The sequence below is a fragment of the Fistularia commersonii genome, chromosome 29 (assembly GCF_037954325.1).
Source record: "Fistularia commersonii isolate RoL2024-O1a breed Wild chromosome 29, RoL_Fcom_v1.0, whole genome shotgun sequence".
NCBI lineage: Eukaryota > Metazoa > Chordata > Actinopteri > Syngnathiformes > Fistulariidae > Fistularia > Fistularia commersonii.
In genome coordinates, this window is record NC_141312.1 from 3,993,534 (window position 1) to 4,012,113 (window position 18,580).

General features: G+C 38.6%; 2 protein-coding genes across 3 annotated transcripts; both read right to left on the reverse strand.

The window, feature by feature from the left end:
- Window positions 1-1,926: 1,926 nt before the first annotated feature.
- stoml3b (stomatin (EPB72)-like 3b) lies at window positions 1,927-7,045 on the reverse strand. Its single transcript, XM_086177528.1, has 7 exons — window positions 6,888-7,045; window positions 4,226-4,329; window positions 4,062-4,134; window positions 3,021-3,103; window positions 2,715-2,918; window positions 2,347-2,481; window positions 1,927-2,256 (listed from the first exon to the last, which is right to left on the reverse strand). Exons 1-7 carry the CDS (start codon window positions 6,949-6,951, stop codon window positions 2,068-2,070), a joined length of 852 nt encoding a protein of 283 aa, XP_086033654.1. The 5' UTR covers window positions 6,952-7,045; the 3' UTR covers window positions 1,927-2,067.
- Window positions 7,046-9,359: 2,314 nt separating this feature from the next.
- proser1 (proline and serine rich 1) lies at window positions 9,360-18,517 on the reverse strand. Of its 2 annotated transcripts, XM_086177526.1 has the most exons (12): window positions 17,897-18,517; window positions 17,726-17,791; window positions 17,061-17,129; window positions 16,692-16,786; window positions 16,487-16,580; window positions 16,061-16,171; window positions 15,601-15,702; window positions 14,689-14,767; window positions 14,374-14,466; window positions 10,639-12,031; window positions 9,726-9,870; window positions 9,360-9,631 (listed from the first exon to the last, which is right to left on the reverse strand). In XM_086177526.1, the coding sequence occupies exons 1-12, from the start codon at window positions 17,939-17,941 to the stop codon at window positions 9,506-9,508; spliced, it is 2,418 nt and encodes an 805-aa protein (XP_086033652.1). In that variant the 5' UTR covers window positions 17,942-18,517; the 3' UTR covers window positions 9,360-9,505. The 2 variants fall into 2 exon arrangements, with proteins under 2 accessions (XP_086033652.1, XP_086033653.1); XM_086177527.1 differs by lacking the exon at window positions 14,374-14,466.
- Window positions 18,518-18,580: the final 63 nt, after the last annotated feature.

Consider the following 18,580-nt stretch of genomic DNA (forward strand, 5'->3'; position numbering starts at 1 on the left):
TTATTGTAATATTGTAAAAGTTCTGTCTTTGCATGTGGGGAGGGGTACTATGGAGGCCTGTCTTGGGGTCTTTCACTATTTTACAGGGTCTGAACATTTTTTGCAAATTCACAGATTTGATTTACCTTTGACCAGCATGTGAGGGACGATACTTACTCAATAATGTTTCAACTACATACTAATTTGCTATACCAGCACTTTTGATGATCATGAACCGTTTCCTTAGTGGGGTTCCTTTTGTATGATTCGTGCACAGGGTTAAATGCAATTAAAAGAATGTCATTACACTGTCAAATTTGAGAAACGTATCTCAACACACTGAGAACTTTTGTAGAATGTCAATGCATAACAAATGTAATTAAATGCCAACCCATAGTCACTGTGTTTTTAAACATTTAAATGGTTGGCCTTGGGGGGGCATCGGAGACTGATTGTTCAGGGCCCTTAAACTTGCATCAGGTCCAAAAATACATTCTATGAGATGGAACAAAACTGATTTACACAATACCTTTTAAAAGCTTTTGTCAAAAATTCAGTCACCTCGAAAAAGACCGATTTCATTACAACCTGGTATTACGATGCCTCTCCAATGTGTCCTGTGGACATCAGTCTCACTGCGCTGAATGTCAAAAATGACTACATTCTATGTTGTTCATGTGGGTTTGTCAAGTGCAGAACCTCTTGTCTGAACAGTATGTAGCAGTCCTTAAATATGTAGCACTTGGTTTACCCTCCCTCTAAGAATCATGGGCAGTGTGTCTTGTTCTTTTGGGATTTTCAATGCTGTTGCTGCAAATATTTCCATGACTCTCAGCACTGAATGGATTTGAACTTGCGATGTGCTGCGACTGCATCTTGTGGCCACAGTCCAGAGAAAATGAATTTGTTTGTCCTAGCACTGATTGTATGTTTTGAATGTAAATACATTTATAACACAAGCTGTGTTTTAGTGCACCTACAGAATAATAGAAGCATGTTTTCTCTGTCTTTGCTGTTTCTCACGCTCCTTTTCTCTTCTTTTACCTTTGCATTGTGATGGTAAAAATGTAACTGTAGCATAAGGAGATAGTAATGAGGTAGTTCAACGTGTAATGTATACAGTCTTTTGATGCTTCCATTCGTTCTTTTCTGGGGGAGAACACAATTAAAAACATTTGAGGAAAAGTATGTATTGAAGCGCTGTTTACTTTAAGGATATGTCTGGCACTTTCTTCCCGGTATTAGCTGTCTTACTAGATTGGGGATCCTAGTGCAAGAAAATAAAACAGAATTAAACATTTATTTCTACATTTGTACACCATCTGAAGACTTTAACAAAAAAGCAACAATGGAATACCAGTAATCTTACCTTGTGACACTGCATTGATTTATCACGATTCAGGAAATCCTATCAGATTCAGTCAAACCAATACGTTTTAGAAACCCACCTTTTATCAAAAGCTGCTATATAATGTTATGATTAAGATGGAATATTGTATATAAATCTATTGTTCCGGTAATCTCCAAGAGGTATAGAGCCTGATACTCTCAAAAAAATGTATTCACCTGAGGAAAATAATATGTCTGTTTTTCTGAATTCATAAAAGAACATTTTCAAGGAATGATCTAATGATCTAAAAAAAAATTGTCAAAAATGAAAACCACTTGTTTTATTTACTGGTGAATTCACAAATAGCAATAAAAAATGAAGCTACCAATTTAGACTCACTATATCTATTATATATGATAAAATCTTTCGAAGAAATTCTCCGTTAACCATCACATAATGAAATGTTCTCAAAAGTGGTTTTCAACCAGCGACCCACGACCCGTTGATGGTCCCTGGAGATTTTTTTGCAGCTTCACCGTCGAGTCAGTGACATCATGCATCAGTCTATAATAAGCAGTGGTCCCCAGGTTCTTCTCAGTCAGTCTCTCGATCAACATCAATTCACAAATTATACATTTTTAAATCAAAAGAACAGACAGAACACTTTTTCACAATGCTGGGACTTAAAAAAAAAACTTAAAGAAACAAGAATGAAAATGACCACAGAGCATCAGCCGCACGTTTGCAAGACTGAGATGTCACTTGCGCATGAAGTTGGTTAAGACATCCATTGGCAGAGGGAAGATGATGGTGGAGTTCTTCTCTGCTGCGATGGTGTTGAGTGTTTGCAAGTAGCGAAGCTGCAGGGCGGAAGGAGACTCTGCGATCACCAGGGATGCCTCTTTAAGGGCGCGAGATGCATTCATCTCTCCTTCTGCTGCAATCACCTGTTGGAAGATCAAGAAAGTGGGTATAGACGCCATGACCGAATAAACCCTGTGTTTTACACAGACTTTAAAAAAACAGTTTATCCGCACCTTCGCTCTGGCCTCTCGTGTAGCTTCTGCTTCAGCAGCCATGGCTCTCTGTAACTGAACTGGCAGCTTCACATCTTTAATTTCCACCCGCTCCACTTTGATACCCCAGTCGTCTGTTGCCTCATCCAGGCTTGACTGGAAAAAGATGGAAAGAGGAGACTTAGAAACTTCCATTCATTGTCCATATTACTTCTCCATCAGAGTCACAGGGCTGATTGTAAGTGTGTGTGTGTGTGTGTGTTTGTGGGGCTGTAGCCAATCCCAGCTGTCACTGGGTGAGAGGCCGGGTACACCCTGACCTGATTACCAGTCCGTCACGGAGACATCCAACTGTTAGTGCATTCAAGTCTGAAATAGCGCTTCTCTACCTGCATGCTGTGGGCGATGCCCTCGCGGTCGGACAAAACCTCGGCCAAGTTCTTGGTCCCCAGGACGTTTCTGAGGGTCGTCTGAGCCAGCAGGCGGGTGGCAAAATCAGCGTTGGACACATTGGCCACAGATGCAATGGGGTTGTTGACCCGGAAGTACACAACACCGTCCACGCAGACTGTCACTGAGTCTTTGGTCAAAATCTGTGGTGGAAATACGCAGGAGAGTGTGTGATATTTGTTAATTTAACTGACACAAATAATGATGTTTGCATTTGCCACATGTACTTTTTGCACTGACCCTACCTCTTGTGGTGGGATGTCAAATGAAACTGTACGCAGATCCACTTTCACAAAGGAGTCCGTGCATGGTAAGACAAAGAAAATTCCTAAAAATAAAGGAGGGGAATAGAAAAGTTGAAAGACTTGCCATGCACCTCCCCATGCCCAACCAGTCCAAAAAAAAAAAAAAATCCTGCATTTATTTCATATATTACTTCTTTACTCTACCTTTTGACATCTAAATATTTCAGCATTTAGTGTTCCAGCATTATGAATCGTTAGTTTCATTTTCACTTGAACAAATGTTTTCTGCATTTCTTTATGACTGCTTGAGCATTCACTGCTGTGAGAGCGATAGTTTTAATTTATTGAGTGAAGAGCTTAACTCACATTACGTGAGGAATTGTTGGATAAATGAAATAAAGGGACTTGGAAAATTGGATGGAGTTAGCCTCTGCACATTATGGAGATGCAATGCTCCCTGTGGAGCAATATTTTGAAGTGCTCATGCCTATTCAAAAATAAAAAGCTTCCTGTATGTCACTAATTGCAGACAGCCTGGCGGTGAGGGGCATGTATGCAAAGATGACCAGCATCACGGCATCAGAGAGAACGCCAAGAAGAACCGTTGGGTTGTTACTTCGTGTAGACAATATTTCAAACTATGTAAATAATAATTTACACCATGTGATTAAATACGAAGAAGGCAATAGTAAAAGGCAGAAAAGCATGTGAAAACAATGGCACTGGATAAAGTTGTGCTCAAATTAAACTGATAAATTGATTGTGTTGGGACGAATAACATTTGAGTGTGTTTAAAATGCCAATTTTTGCCATGATGTTGGCATTTGAACAAAGTGAGTGGTGTAAAACATCTATTGCAGTCGGTATTTTCATCGAAATGAGGCTCACATGCAAAAATTACATTTCTGTCAGAGAAACTCAAAATATCTCTGAACAGTTACAAATAAAAATTCAGTATATATAATACTCCACAGATTAAATTGGGTTCCTTTAACCGTGATCATTAAGAAAGCATGAAAAAGAAGTCTAATGTTTTCCAACCTGGTCCTTTGGCCCTCCGATCTGTGATACGGCCCAGCCTGAAGATGACCGCTCGCTCGTACTCCTGAACGATCTGCCCAATGAAGCGACAGTGTTTAAACTCAAATTAACAATCTGGTTTGCAGATCGGGTTGATGAGACAGTGCCGAAAAATGTCAACTCACCTTCAGACAGAACCAGATGGTCAAAGGGAAGAGGCAGAAGGTAAAGATGCCTGACAATATGACTATAAACCAACCGATGCATCCCAAAGATCCGGTCCGCTCAGCTAGAGACAAATAGGGACAAAAAACATAAAACACTGGAGTAAGTTCTAATATCATGACATAATAAATTCATTCTTTAATTCACTGCAAAGGTTATAAAGAAGAAAGGCTATGTTCGTAATAATGCATTCTGCTATCAGGTGCACCTCAGTGTTTTACAATAATGCTTGTTCCATTTACAGGGAAATTCAAACAAACACACTGCAAATAGCAAATGTGTACCGAGGCAATGTGACTTCTGCAGTTCTGAGCTGATAAAGCAAAAGCACAAAGCTTCTGAATTGTTAAAGGATCTGATTCAAATGAACAGACGTCTGCATGATCCACAACAAAACCATTAAAAACACTGATGTTTGATGGCTTCATTTTTCACTTTATGTTTAGAATTTTCAACTAAAAAGCATTTTGTCAGAATACAAAGTGAATATATACAATTGTATGTTTACCTCTTTCCCATTTGACACAAAGAAAAGTAATTTTGTGTATGATGGGTTTCACAAAACTGGTAGTTTTCTGAGGCAGATGGCACAATACCAAGTTCTACTTCCACATCCTGATTCTAACTGGGCCGACATAAAATCGGCATAATATAATAATATATAATATATATAATAAATTTTGAAATTCTCAAGTCAAGAGACTATGTAAAGTTATCTTTTTTTATATTCATAATTGTAAGTTATTCAAGGAATCCTTAAAAGGAATTTTCTCAACATCTATCTATATATAGTTTTAGATTTATGTATATATATCTATATATATACTTATTAACATTTCATCAGCCATTTGAAAACCTTGTCCTGCTTTTGTAACATTGACACAGTACAACAAAAAAATTTCCAATTGTTGCAGCAAATAAGGAAGTTGATTTACTTGAACTGAGAGTTGTGTTATAGTTTTTATATTTTTATACTTGAACAGTGAATGATTGTGGTCTACTTTCATTTACAACCAAAATAAACCAATGGAAAAAAAAACTCAGAATAAGTTACCCTTTGTAAATTGCTTGTAACTGATTCACATGCATTGACACTTATTAACAAAGGACTGGGCACATTTTTAAAAGATCCCCTTTCGGATAAATCTGACAAAGCAGAGATTTGGGAGTAAATTTGAGAAGTCTCATTTAGGCTAATTATGATATATTTTCACTGGAGCATCAAAATAGAGAGAAAACGAAATGGATTTATAGTTTGTTTATTTCCTTCATTTCCTGTCATGGCATGGCAAAAGGTATTGATCTTCTTTTCTGGGTCACGCAACCTCCTAAAGTGAAACTAAAGTGATTGTTACAGTTTTTCTAACGAGAGAAGAGCCATGACTGCATTCAGAAGTAGAGGAAGCTTTTGTACTTTATCATATAATGATGAGGAAGGGCATTTGTTTCCAGTGGGTTTCGGAGAAAGAGGCCTCTCTTTTACAACAAAACCAAGTTCTACTTCCACATCCTGTTTCTAACCAAGCTAACATAAAACCTGACCAACATAACATCTAAATCCTCACGTCAGGAAACAGAGTAATTCTGATATGTTCAGAAAAGTACTTTAAGGATTGTTTTATACAGACAGACAGACAGACAGACAGATGTGTGTGTGCGTTGTGTGTGTGTGTATAAATATATATAACTATTGATACATGAACATGTATATATGGGTGTGTACATATATGCTTAGATACACACATATATACATTTACATATATACACACACACACACACATATAGATACATATATATACACACTTGTATGTATATCTTCTCCTTATCGCCACAACGAATCAACCTCCATTTGAGCCTATTCTCTGTATCCTTGTATGTATATGAGTGTGTGGGTATGTGTGTGTGTGTGTGTGTGTATATATATATGTGTGTGTGTGTAAAAGAAGGTGTGTGTAAACATATAGCTCATCGGCATGAATTAAAGCATGTTAAGACATCAGTCATTTGAAGGTACAGGCTGATTATAATAGACCTGGACTAATTATAATACATTTTCACTGGGGCATCTGAATAGAGTGGAACAAAATAGAACATTCAAATGACCTGTATTCGTTTCACGAAAATATCGTTGAGACTGTTTGAGCTCTTTCACCGATAGGGCCTGTTCAAATGAAAAGTTTATGTAAATTATGTTTACACAGCTATTCTGTCAAACAAGACCTATGAAACTATTAAACTCTATTAAACATAAATGTTTCTATTAAACATAAATGAGCTTCTACACAAACCCATCCCAATCCAGTAACATGATCACCCTCCTCATCCTTGTACCAACAAACATAAAAACTGAGTCACATGCTCTCGGGACTCTTTATCTCAGTGACATGTGAGTTTGTCTCCATGACAGTGGAGTTACTCAACACCCTTACCTTTCAAGCACAGGTGCGGAACAGTAAATACAGAAAACAGAATTTAATCTCACTGTGTAGGCTTTACATGGAAGTCTCTGAGCCAACAGAGTATTCACTTTTTGATGTTAAATTCAGATAGATGTCAGGCATATGTTGTTTTTTTTTACAAGGATTAATTACATAGCAAACATAAGAAATATTGCCGACTTACATATCAAGTCCTCTTTGCTCACCTCCCTTCTCTTCTGGCTCTCCATTTGGTCCTCCATCTCCATATGCTGGTAAAAACTGTTGTGGGAAGAAGGTTGTCGGGGACTTTTAAGAAGTGCTGCTAATCAGGAGCGAGTTATCCGGCCTTTTAAAGCTACAACACTGCGTCGCAGATGTGAAGGTGTGGCTCATACCTTGCACTGAGCGGGTTCTGTACTAAATGCAATCAGCACGACATTCCCAGATTATTGTTTTACCTTAATATTTGTATAAAATGTATAATTTTATACAGCAACAAAAAACAACACTGCAAACTTGCACACAAATGAGTCATTTGAAATATATTATACAAAGTAATACAAAAGGATGTGGAATTATACACTAATTGCTGTCCACACAATGGATCTATCTACAAAACAGCCTTCGAAAACTTTACTAAAACATTGTTTTTTCCCTATTGATGATTCTCTTGAAACATTGTGCATTTCAGTTCTGTGCCTACGCTTGTTTTACTCATTTCTACTGTAAGGAAGTTCGACTTCTGTTTAAATATTTATGTGACCTTTTCATTTTGTGATATATTACATGAATGGTTTGAAAAGGAATTGAATGGAATAGCATTTAATCTGCAGATAAACTCTTGATGGCTATTAAAAATTTGTTTTGTTCAATAAATTTGGAATTGATATATATTACAAAAAATGAACAAGTTCTTCTGAGCATTTAATGTCATCATTAAATGCATTAAAGATGATTGGGATATCTTAATGCATATTATTAGACGATGTCTTAATTAATCTCAATTAATTCACTGCCTAGATCTGTATATTTTATAACATCTGAATTTTCATGCAATTTCTCGATAGTGGGAGATCATGCAGAGTCCATACAGGAAAAATCTTGTTAAATAAACTGGAAGACATATAGAGACGTTCACATTTTGGACAAATGTGATCCATTTTTAAAATACCTAATATACAATATTAGTCTCCTAAAAGACTGAACTACATATGATTACACATCAGAAAATCTCAAGTGGGACCAGCAACATTCAAAAAACATATCTTGACAACAAGTGGGCCACAAAGCAGTAGGGGAAAAAGGGAGTAAATGGATTTTTTTTTTTATTACTCATGGCTCACTAAACCTTGTCACTGAACCTTTCCTTAGTAGATTAGAGGTTGTGCATCATGGCTTAACATTTTCCGATTCCCTGCTTTTGGTCACATTGAGAAAATAAAATAAAATATATATTGTAGATACATTATGGTGGTAATACCCCTTTAAATGCAAATATCAATTGACACTTCAGTTTTTCAAACATGAAAACCAAGTCAAAGGTCTGAGTTGTGTTCACAGAGTGACCCTTGGAAAATAAAGACATACTTATGAATATGAATAATAAAACAGAAACGGAAATAGCTTGCGTGTGAAAGCTGACCACAATCTTCCGATTGTGTTAGCAGGCAATTCACATGTAGAATTCTTTTACTCCCACATTGCAATCTGTGTTTACCCGAAACAAATAAATAAAAGCAATTTCAATTTGAAAGGCCTTCTCTCTATTACCAACAGTTTTACCTGCAGGGCTTTGAAATCGTCTAAGAAACTGTATGCAATTGATTCTACTTAAATCAGTCCAGTATTCAATGGAAAATGTATAAAAACTTTTCATTAAGGGAGAAATTTTATGTAGTCAGAAGGTTTCATGACATGGTCCCAGCAGTTTACTGACAAAAAAAAAATACATTTGTTGCAATGTAAAAACAGGGAAAAAACAAAGAGACATACTTTTGAAAGGATGAAGTAACTGTTCATGAACCACCCCTGAGGGTCATGTGGAGGTGTACAGTAAATCAGGGAACATTACAGTTTTCAATATCTCTGAAGTATTAAAGAAGAATAATTATTCAACATTTAAAAAGACAACAAAACAAAAGCATCTGCATACAGTTTGTCTGGTCATATCCAGTAATCAGCACTGACAGTGTTGCATCTTTCAAATTAACTTTGTAAACATACAACTTGTGAATCACAGTAAACTGCTGACCACATTCTTACTAAAATAACAGACACGTGGCCAAAATGCATTTTTTTGGTGTACAGACCGCCCTTAAAAGCACAATTATAATCACAAATGTGATCGTGCAGTTGAGTCCAATGCGCCATTTATCAGGTAAAAATGCCCTGCCATTCAGTATTTCATTCAATCAATCAGATACTCATGATACAACTGAGATTAAACAATGCAAGACAATGAATTCAGGAATATTGTCAATTCATTACATAATTTCATGTAAATGTTTCAAATTTTCTACAGTTCATTATTCCCAGTATAATTCCAAACTTGATCAAAACAGCCATAGGCAGCTAACAAAAAGAACACAGTCTACTTGTAAAGCATAACTGATATTTACAACTTTTAACTATTAATAACAAAAGAAATATCACATCTCCCTCCTACTAATTTAGTTGTTGTCTGTTACAGTGGATAATTTCTGTTTACACTTTCATAAACCTCAATAGCTATGCACAGTTCAGTTAACTGCAAATGTATGGCAAAGGTGTACATGACTAGCCAGTCATATGAAAATACTAAATGTTTCACAACCACCGGTTTCACTGCCAACCTAACTGAGGGTGCAAGCCTGGTTGGAGGGGGAAGGGGTTTCCTGGTGCTGGGGGGTAGTTAGTGAAGGTATTGGGCTGAGGAGGAAAGCTCTCCAAACCAGGTGAAGGATGGGCCTAAAAAAAATTAAAAAAAACACAAGAAAAACATAATTAGCTTTATTTATTTATTTTTAAATTAAACTGTTATACAAATGGCTCGTGAAAATACCTGCAGCAAGGCGGACTGCATGGTGGGGTTGTGGAGGCCGCCCAGGGCAGCCGGAGAGGCAGACGGAGAGAAGCCTGGCACGCCAGGAAAGGAGAGCAAGCTGGGAAAGCCGCTGCTCCCTGGAGCCTGGAGTCCACTGCTTAACCTTGGACACATATAATAGTCACTGTGAGAGAACTGAAAGGCAGTATTTTATATTGCACCATTCTACATTAATTTATTCATTTTTTAATCCAACCAACTTCTGCTAGTTTTAAATTTGAATACAAGAAAAAGATGCAGTTTAAACATAATTTTGAAAAAAAATCAACTGTATTTTTTATTCAACGTCAATATGAAAACTTGTATGTGAAAAGTGTGCAGTTACGTAACATGCAACACCCTAAATTTGATATTTTTGATTTTACACCACCGCTTTGCGTCTATTGCTGCTCTTACATGTAAACATGACTCATACAATAGGTATGACTTTAAAGCCTCAGATATCGGGTAAAGTTCGTTCTTAGAACACATCCATTGACAAACACATAAACTATATGGCTCTACATTGTTATATGATGGACTGTGTCAGCTAAAGTCCAATCTTGACACTCCTAGAGCAGAGTTCAATAGAGTATTTCCTCACAACTGAAGTAGAAAACTAATTAAGATGACTGATGTTGATATTTTATCCACCACTATATTTGCAAGGGGACACATTACTGTCACTTTAAAATGTGTATGGCCAAAAACAAACCCTTCCTGTTTCCTTTTGTCCTCTTCTATTGAGGTCCAAAAACCCTTAATGATTGGATTGGGATTTACTGACTGCGTTGATTTTTTTTTTTAGTTGAAGAATAAAATGAACTATTCGGGCAAAATAAATGATTACATTTATTTCCAAAAAATATTATGACATGTAGGTTGGACTTACCCGGGCTGGAAGTTAGAACTGAAGGCGGATGCAAAGCCTGGTAAAACCGGTGATGATGATGGGACCCCAGCTGCCGCAGCGGCCACTGCTGCCGCAGCTTGCAGGGGTGCAACTGATGCAACGGAAGATGGAGTGGCTCCCGGCAGCCCCATGAATGAAGACAACACAGGGCTTCCTGGGCCATGACCTCCTGAAACCCCCAAGCCTGGAAAGGCAGCGGGACTAGGACCAGGCGGAAGGCCTGGGAATATAGAGGGGGCAGAGGTGAGTCCTAGGCTGAAAGGGGAGGCTGCATTTGGGGCAGCACTGGGAGCCAGGCCTGGGTAGATGGTGGTTGGAGGGTGGTTGGAAATGTTGGTTGAAGGAGGCATTGCAGACAATGATGAGGGAATTGTGGAAGGAGGTAGTGAAGAAGAGAGAGAAGGGAAGGGGGACAGGCCTGGATAATGCGATGGTGTTGGGCTGGAAGACAGAGCTTGGAGGCTGGTGATCGTTACAGGACTGGGGAGAGACACTTGAGGAGAACCTGAGGGATGTGACAGACCCAAGGAACGAGCCAGGGCAGCCTGCGCAGATCCTGGTACCACCAGAGAGCTAACAGACGGTGTGCCACAGCGAGAAGTTCCCTTGAAAGCAGAGGGGACAGGGCTGTTACTGCCACTGCTGCTACCGCCGGTGTGTCTATTCAAAGCAGCGCGCTGCTGTTCAATTTGAAGGGCCCCCGGTGGCCCCATGGCAGCCTGGGCTTGTGCAGAAAGGACTGGGGAAGGTTTGTGGCTGAGGCCTGGGGTGGAACAGCTCGGAGCTACTGGAGTGGAAGGTCCAGGAGTGTGAGATTGTGATCCGGAGGGGGTGTAACTTCGAATCACCGACCCTGAAAGGTTACCTGCTTGTGGGGGGATGCCATGGATTGTGGGTCCTGACTGGTGGTCTGCGGACTGAGTAAAAATCTTCTGCTGAGCGGAGCCCATGGAGTTCAGTTGAGAGAGGGCATCTGGGCCGCTGCGGGAGGTAGCAGGGGTGCCTGGTCTGGAAACACCATGGAAGGGGGAAGGGAATCCCCCACTACCAGGAACAGGGGTTCCACAAGGGGTACCTGAAGGGGTATGGGCTTTAATGACAGACGAGGGGGTAGGTGTAGCTTGGCCTGTGGGAGTCTGTGGGCCCGCTTTGATGACAGAAGGGGATGGAGCAGGGGATGGAGACGGGGCATTTGGGTTGTGAGAGGGTACCATTCCTGGAAAAACTGGTGTGATGGGGGTTGTAGGAGCTGGCTGAGTTGAAGAAGACTGGGATGGAACAGGGGTAGAGGGTGTGGACCCATGATGGATTAGCAGCGGCCCACTGTTGACTCCAGGTGTGGTGTTCTGAGGATTGCCTGGTTTAGTGTAACCTGGCAGCAGAAAGAGATTAGAATGGCTAAAATTAGTTGATAAGTTGGGGAAAAACCGTGGAAGAAATTTAAGTGAATTTCTTTTTAGTGTAATGGGGAAAAAGACTAAGAACGGTACCACGTTGAGGAAACTGCACAGCCTAAATTTATCTTGATATTTATCTATACAGCTTTGGAAACACAAAGCTGTATAGACCCTAACCCAGTCTGAAATCTCAGAACTGCCTGACCACGTTGTAACATTTGATCTATTCAGGCGACCAGTCTTTTTGCCTTAAATTGGGGTATGTTTCTCCTGGATGAGACACCTAACATCAGGATATATATATATATTTCATCAGAGGAATTGATTTTCATTGGAGGAACAAAGAAAAATTTAGGCACACACTGAAATAGGTTGTCGAGCTGAAATAAGTGGTCTGTTAAAATTTCATAATCTTTGCCAGGTCAATAATTCATAAATTCATTTTTATATCCTTTCCCTGGAAGAGTGTACCTTTGAAATTCCTAACACACTCAAAACCTGGGCTGCATCACAATTGAGGCATACTCAATTCAAATATTGCTGGTCTCAGCCAATTCCAATCGGCATTTGTTATCCACCTATTGAAGGCAATGTAGCATTCCTACCCTGTGATTTCAATAATTTGGACACAAACAATGCAAGTTACAGTATTAAGGCCAGCTTACACTAAAGATTTGCAACGATAAATTTATTCTGCAAAAATTTGAAACTCACTAGTTTCTACCATCAAAACATATGAGATCAATGCAAATAGCACACTGGTATGATTCCTTTGTGTCTGATTGGACTTATTTTCTATGACCTGTCAATGCCCTTGTAAAAAGCTGAGATGCTGGTAACTGCACAAGCCAGTTTAGTAGACACATCTAGTTAACACTGCTGGCCCTTCATAAGTTTTGTCCTGCCCAGAACATATATGTAAAATGGGCTTGACAGAGTGGCCAAGTCCTGACTGAAGAAGTCACACATTCAGTATCTTGTTTATATTTTGGGATTTAATATACATGCACATGGCAAGAAGATTGTGAATGGTGAATTGTTGTGTGATTGTTTTGTAATGAAAATTGTTTTTCCCAATGTTGATTCATAGTCTATAGCAGGCCTGGCCAACCTGTGGCTCCCAAGCCACAAGCGGCTCTCACGTTTATGTCAATTTTTGTATATGTGTGGTTTTTTTTGCTGTGCACAGAGAACCCCGGATGCGACACGCGATTGCACAAGTAAAAAACACACAAACACAAAATTCGACATGCACTTAAGAGCCGCATGCGGCTCGGAAGCCACAGGTTGGCCAGGCCTGGTCTATAGTAACTGCAGATTTTCATCATTTTAAAACTTCTCCATTATGAAGTAGTCTGATGTTTTCAGTTTGTCATCTGTTTGTAAGTCTTTCTTATTTCTGAATGAATAATTGAAACCCATAATCAGCATTCTAGAAACCTGTTTAAATGGTTGGATATTGAGAGTTAAGAGTACGGGACTAAAAATGTGTGTGTTTGGTTTTGAATTTTTTTTTTTTCATCCTGATTGTTTTGTGTTATAACCTGCTGTGGTTAATTTTTTGGTGTTTAATCAGTGATAATTTGGTAACATGTAACTTTTACAGCCTTTTTGTCTGTAACAGAAATTTGACATCCTCATCAAACTTGTTCTTCACATATCTCCCAAAAGTACCCAAAGAACTGGTTTATCAAAGGTCAAAACAGAAAATCTCAATAAACAAGTTAATCCAAGCAATGCATGTTAGATGCTTGTGCTCAAGCTGCAAGCAGCGTGAATCCAGAAAGATGACTAATGGCATTAGTATCAATCTATTTCAGGTTCAGGAAACCATAGACCCATCCTCACAGAACACAAATCTACACTGACTGACCAAAAAGCAAACACCTGCACAGTCACAAAAATGCTACTTACCCCATTCTATAATACTTACTCTGGGCTTTATTTTCTAGCAGTGTGGAGTTGGATTTAATTATTTTAGCAGATGTTTTCATTCTAATCCATCTCATTTACACAGAAAACCAAAGATACATTTTAATATCTACCCTAAACATGATCAACAGCTTGAAATCAAATTCATAGAATCTAGAGCACATGATTGTTGCACTAGATTGCATTGAAAAGTACAGTGCGTTTATTTTTCTGGTCACTCAGTGCACTTAAATAGGCATAAGAAGCACATTTTGCACCTGATGAAGGCATTAAACTGGAGAAGCGCATGAGAGCAGCATGCCAGGCTCTTAGGCAGCAAGCTTTGAGAAGTCTATTTGCTCTCACACACACAAGCACGCATTCCCATTTTTCCATTGAGCCATACCTGCTACTTTGTGGGTAGAGTTGTAGGGGGGAGGGGGCACGTTGGCTGTTATGACCCCTCCCATAGAAACAAGGCCTGCGTTGTTGTACGCACCTGAGTAGCAGTTGCAAATATTAACAATGTCCACCACACAATCCTACACGCCTTATCACTGAGATATGCTGCTATCAGGCCCAGCCTGCATCAAGTAGTTCTAATTAAAAAATTATGGAAAAAAAAAAAAAAAGGATAATTTCCTCAACAGCACCATGATGTGGTTCTTAAGACGGGATAAATAAATTAGGACTAAAATTCCTGCAGTGTGTTGTTTCTTACTTGGTGCAATGGTGGCATGAGGTCTGCATGGGGGTATAGGGTAGGGCACTGGCCGATGTGGGTTGTAGGTTGAAGGGAACTGTAAAAAGAAAATACATGACACACAATTTAGTTAACTTACGATTATCAGCCAATTTTTTTTTTTATGTTTCGCTAAATTCAAAAAAACTAAATGGTAAGTCATTACCAAAAAAAACATCACATTTTAGCCCATGGTTCTTTATACATTCATCACCATGTTTGGCTCCCCCCTTAGCTACTTACTAGCATAGACATGGCACCGTTCAAATTTGTAGACTGAATATTTCACCATATTTAAGGAATGCATGCTCAACACTAGAGTATTTGAAAAAAATTACCAAGCTGATAAACATGAGAGACTACTGGTCTGGCGATTGTTTGTGACATTTTTATGGTACAACTGTCAGAAGACGCCCCCACCCCACCTCCCCCACACACACACACACACACACACACACACACACACACACACACAACTGAGTAAGGATATATATATAGGATTTGGACATCTTTAGCAACCACATAACAGAGTGGCAATTCCAAAAGCTTTGGTTAATACAGAAATTGTAGTCGTGAAAAATAACTTGAGAAAAAAGAACCTCAAACAGGGTCACTGTCCTCAGCTAGCTACACTCATATGTATAATGCTAAATACACACCCGTCACACAGTTGGAAAACTGGGACAGATAATTTGCTCAGTCTGGCCTGGAATCCGGAACTACCCCTCAACCATCAGGTAATACAATCAGTTCCAGAAATTGTCCGATAATCCTCTAGTGTTGGGCCAGCTTAATGCATTAGCCATGTCAGGATTTACCAATCAGTCATGATATTATGGAGCATTGTGGTATTATTTAACCCCCGCTTCCAATGGCTTTTTAAATACTTACAGGTTTGAAAGGTCCAATTATCCGAGCTGCAATTCCTTTCCCCTCCATGCTGCTAGAGAAGTCATCCTTCTTTTCTCCTTCTTTTTTAATTGGAGGGATTCCCTGCGATTATTAAAAAAATAGAAACATTTCAAACAACTTCACTTGAAGTTTAGAATTATTATTGAGAAAAAAGAAAACTGTCTAAACATTGCTATCTACTTTCAATATGAATCCCATGGCTTTTTAAATAAACATTTTTATTTTACAGAGATCTGCTCTCTGTTAGTCACCTTTATAGTCTACAGAAATTATATTGATAAAGGCTACATCAGTGGTGGGCTTAACTATGTTCATAACTGATATAAAACTGAAAGCAAGTGAATTTTCATAAAAATTTCACTACAGTATAAAAAGGTGACTTTGCTTGAGGATTATGACTATCCTTAGAAATAAGATGCTCTCCAAAATGTTTGCTTACTGGGAATGTTCCCGTGACCAGACTGGGTCTGCCTTTGGGATATGGATTTCCTGGTATCATTCCACAGGAAGAGATCATGGCCACAGGAGCCTTGCAACCAACCTTGCATACCTTTTAAGACAGAAGTAGTCATGTTTTCAAAATTGCACTTGCGGTTATGGATGTACAAGAATATACATAGACCCATAAAAACATAAACCCATTTTTGAGAGGGGTCTATCATTCTTTTGTAATTGCATATATCGCTTGGGCCTGTAGATGTCACTAAAAGACACAGGAATGCAACAGATGTATTTTTTGGGATATAAGGGTTGCAAAAGAGACTGAGGTGATCCAAGTGAAACACATGACATTGGGGAAAAAGTCCATCACAACTACTCAGAAAGTATAGCAGTGTTTATGTGAATTTGAAAGATTTCTGCTTGCCTGTTCCAATATCCTGCGAGCCCGCTTCTTTTCCGACAAGTGTGTGCGAAACAGATCGTCCACAGGACGGAAGTTTTGAGCATCTGAAATGTTCCTGTTTGGGTCAGAGATAAGATGACCATCATGCTACCACACCAACGACCAAAGCACATCATGTCCAATAGAGGAAGATATGTTAAAACTGCAATAAACTACATATACTCACAAGGCTATCAGTTCCAGCACAATTAGTCTGTCCTTTGTAAATGTGAAGCAGTTCAGAATATTGGCAACCTTTGTGGTAGGGATGGCAACCATTTTCTGAGCGACAAAATTGAGATATTTTTCAAAATTTGAAGAAGACACAAACAAAAATGAGATTGATACATTTGTAGCACAAATTTGAGTCCTAATATACATTTTAAATATACTAGACTTAACTATAGCTATTTACAAGTTATGGCTAAAGATTTTACACTGGGGGCAAAAACGGCATGAACAAAAATATGCATAATAGCTACTAAAGTTAAAAAAAAGACAAAACACACCAGTGTTGTTTGTAGAGAAAATTAAAAAGCAAGACCACTTGACTCACATTCTGTAGAGCTTTAACTGCTTTAATCTGGGGTTCTGCCCATGAGAAGTATTTCAATATCTCCATCACCTGCAGATGTTTTAGACATAAACAATTTAAACCTCACACTAGAAAAAACACCACTGCATCTGTTGTGCCTCATGGATGCGCATGTCACTCTGCAGAGAAATCACCGGCACATATTTTTCAGGTCTGCTCATCATTTTTAATTTTTTCAACCGACGTGGCTCTCCAGAGCCCGTTCCATTAAGCTAAATTAAAAACTTGAGTTTCAAGTATTTTACAGAGACACGTGAACTGCCATACAACTTGCAGATGGCTTCCAATCTTGAAATGTTATATGTAAGTGCTATGTAAGTGAGGGACAATTTTTCAATGTACGATCAATATATATAAGTAACAAAATAATATGAAAGTTTTGAAATTACAGAGACAACTATTGAAAGCATTGTAACAATGTGAAGAGTATTAATAATGATCAAATAATAACCAATAATTATCAATTTCAACTCATCTATTCTGATACAAAGATGATTATCCAAATAGTCCAACAACAACATACAACTGACAAACCAGTTAGACTGCACACCTATAAACTGAACGATTTAGGATTTGCCTCTGCAAGGGCAACAATACGTAATTGTTTTCCGATTGAGGGCAGTTACCTGTTCACTGGAGAAATATCCATGCACCTGTTCAATGGCTTTGATCCGTTGATCAGTCATGACGCACTGAAACACAGGAATAGGAATTACATGACTGAAATGTCTCACTATTTCCGCTTTTATTTTGACAGATAAAGGGACTTTATCTTATACTTTTAAAGGAACTCTTACCTTTTTTATTTCATCCAAGACAATGTCAAATGATTTTTTATCCATGTTTATGACTTAAACAAACGTTACTCACTTATATTATAACAATTATAACACTATTTACTTGATAAAGCGAACTCTCAGAGACACACAGACAGGGAACTCTATGATGAATTGCATTCGGATATATCGAAGTATTTGACGCTAAGGCCCGATGTTACTGGACAAAATTCATAATACACCGCAAGCATCTTTCAAAGTGGTAAATATTAACAATAAATAATTAGTTCTATTATAAATCTGCATGGTCTTCACAGTATTAAATAGAAACTCGCTTTTTCCCAGTGAACAATGACTCCCAACTAAAAAGGGCTATTATGTGTCTGCAGAATGTCACAGTTCTCTCCGTTGCTAACAACAAGCTACCCTAGTACAGCTACCTCAATCCCGTCCAGTCCAACGAAACTACAATTAAAAGCACGGAAAATATTAGTATTCGAGCTCATTCAATATTCTGTGGCATTCCCGACTGGCAAAAAGCGATACTGAGACGGAAAAATAGAAAATATCGCATGACAACGCGCTAAGATAGCAGTGATGCTAGCTTAAATTGACAGCTGGCGCTTGTAACGTCAATTCCGCAAAGGACCCATCCAGGACAGCCTGACTGAAATGACAGTGAATTGAATTGCATTAAAAAAAACA

Excerpts from the sequence above, each read along its gene's own strand:
- stoml3b (XM_086177528.1), bottom strand. The coding sequence starts at position 6,951 with ATGGAGATGGAGGACCAAATGGAGAGCCAGAAGAGAAGGGAGGTGAGC. Across the intron at positions 4,330-6,887 it reads GAGCAAAGAGGACTTGATAT|CTGAGCGGACCGGATCTTTG; the intron begins GTAAGTCGGCAA and ends ATTTGTCTCTAG. Across the intron at positions 3,104-4,061 it reads TCGGAGGGCCAAAGGACCAG|GAATTTTCTTTGTCTTACCA; the intron begins GTTGGAAAACAT and ends CTTTATTTTTAG.
- proser1 (XM_086177526.1), bottom strand. The coding sequence starts at position 17,941 with ATGGATAAAAAATCATTTGACATTGTCTTGGATGAAATAAAAAAG. Across the intron at positions 17,130-17,725 it reads GATATTTCTCCAGTGAACAG|GTGATGGAGATATTGAAATA; the intron begins GTAACTGCCCTC and ends AAACATCTGCAG. Across the intron at positions 14,768-15,600 it reads TAATTGGACCTTTCAAACCT|TTCCCTTCAACCTACAACCC; the intron begins GTAAGTATTTAA and ends TTCTTTTTACAG.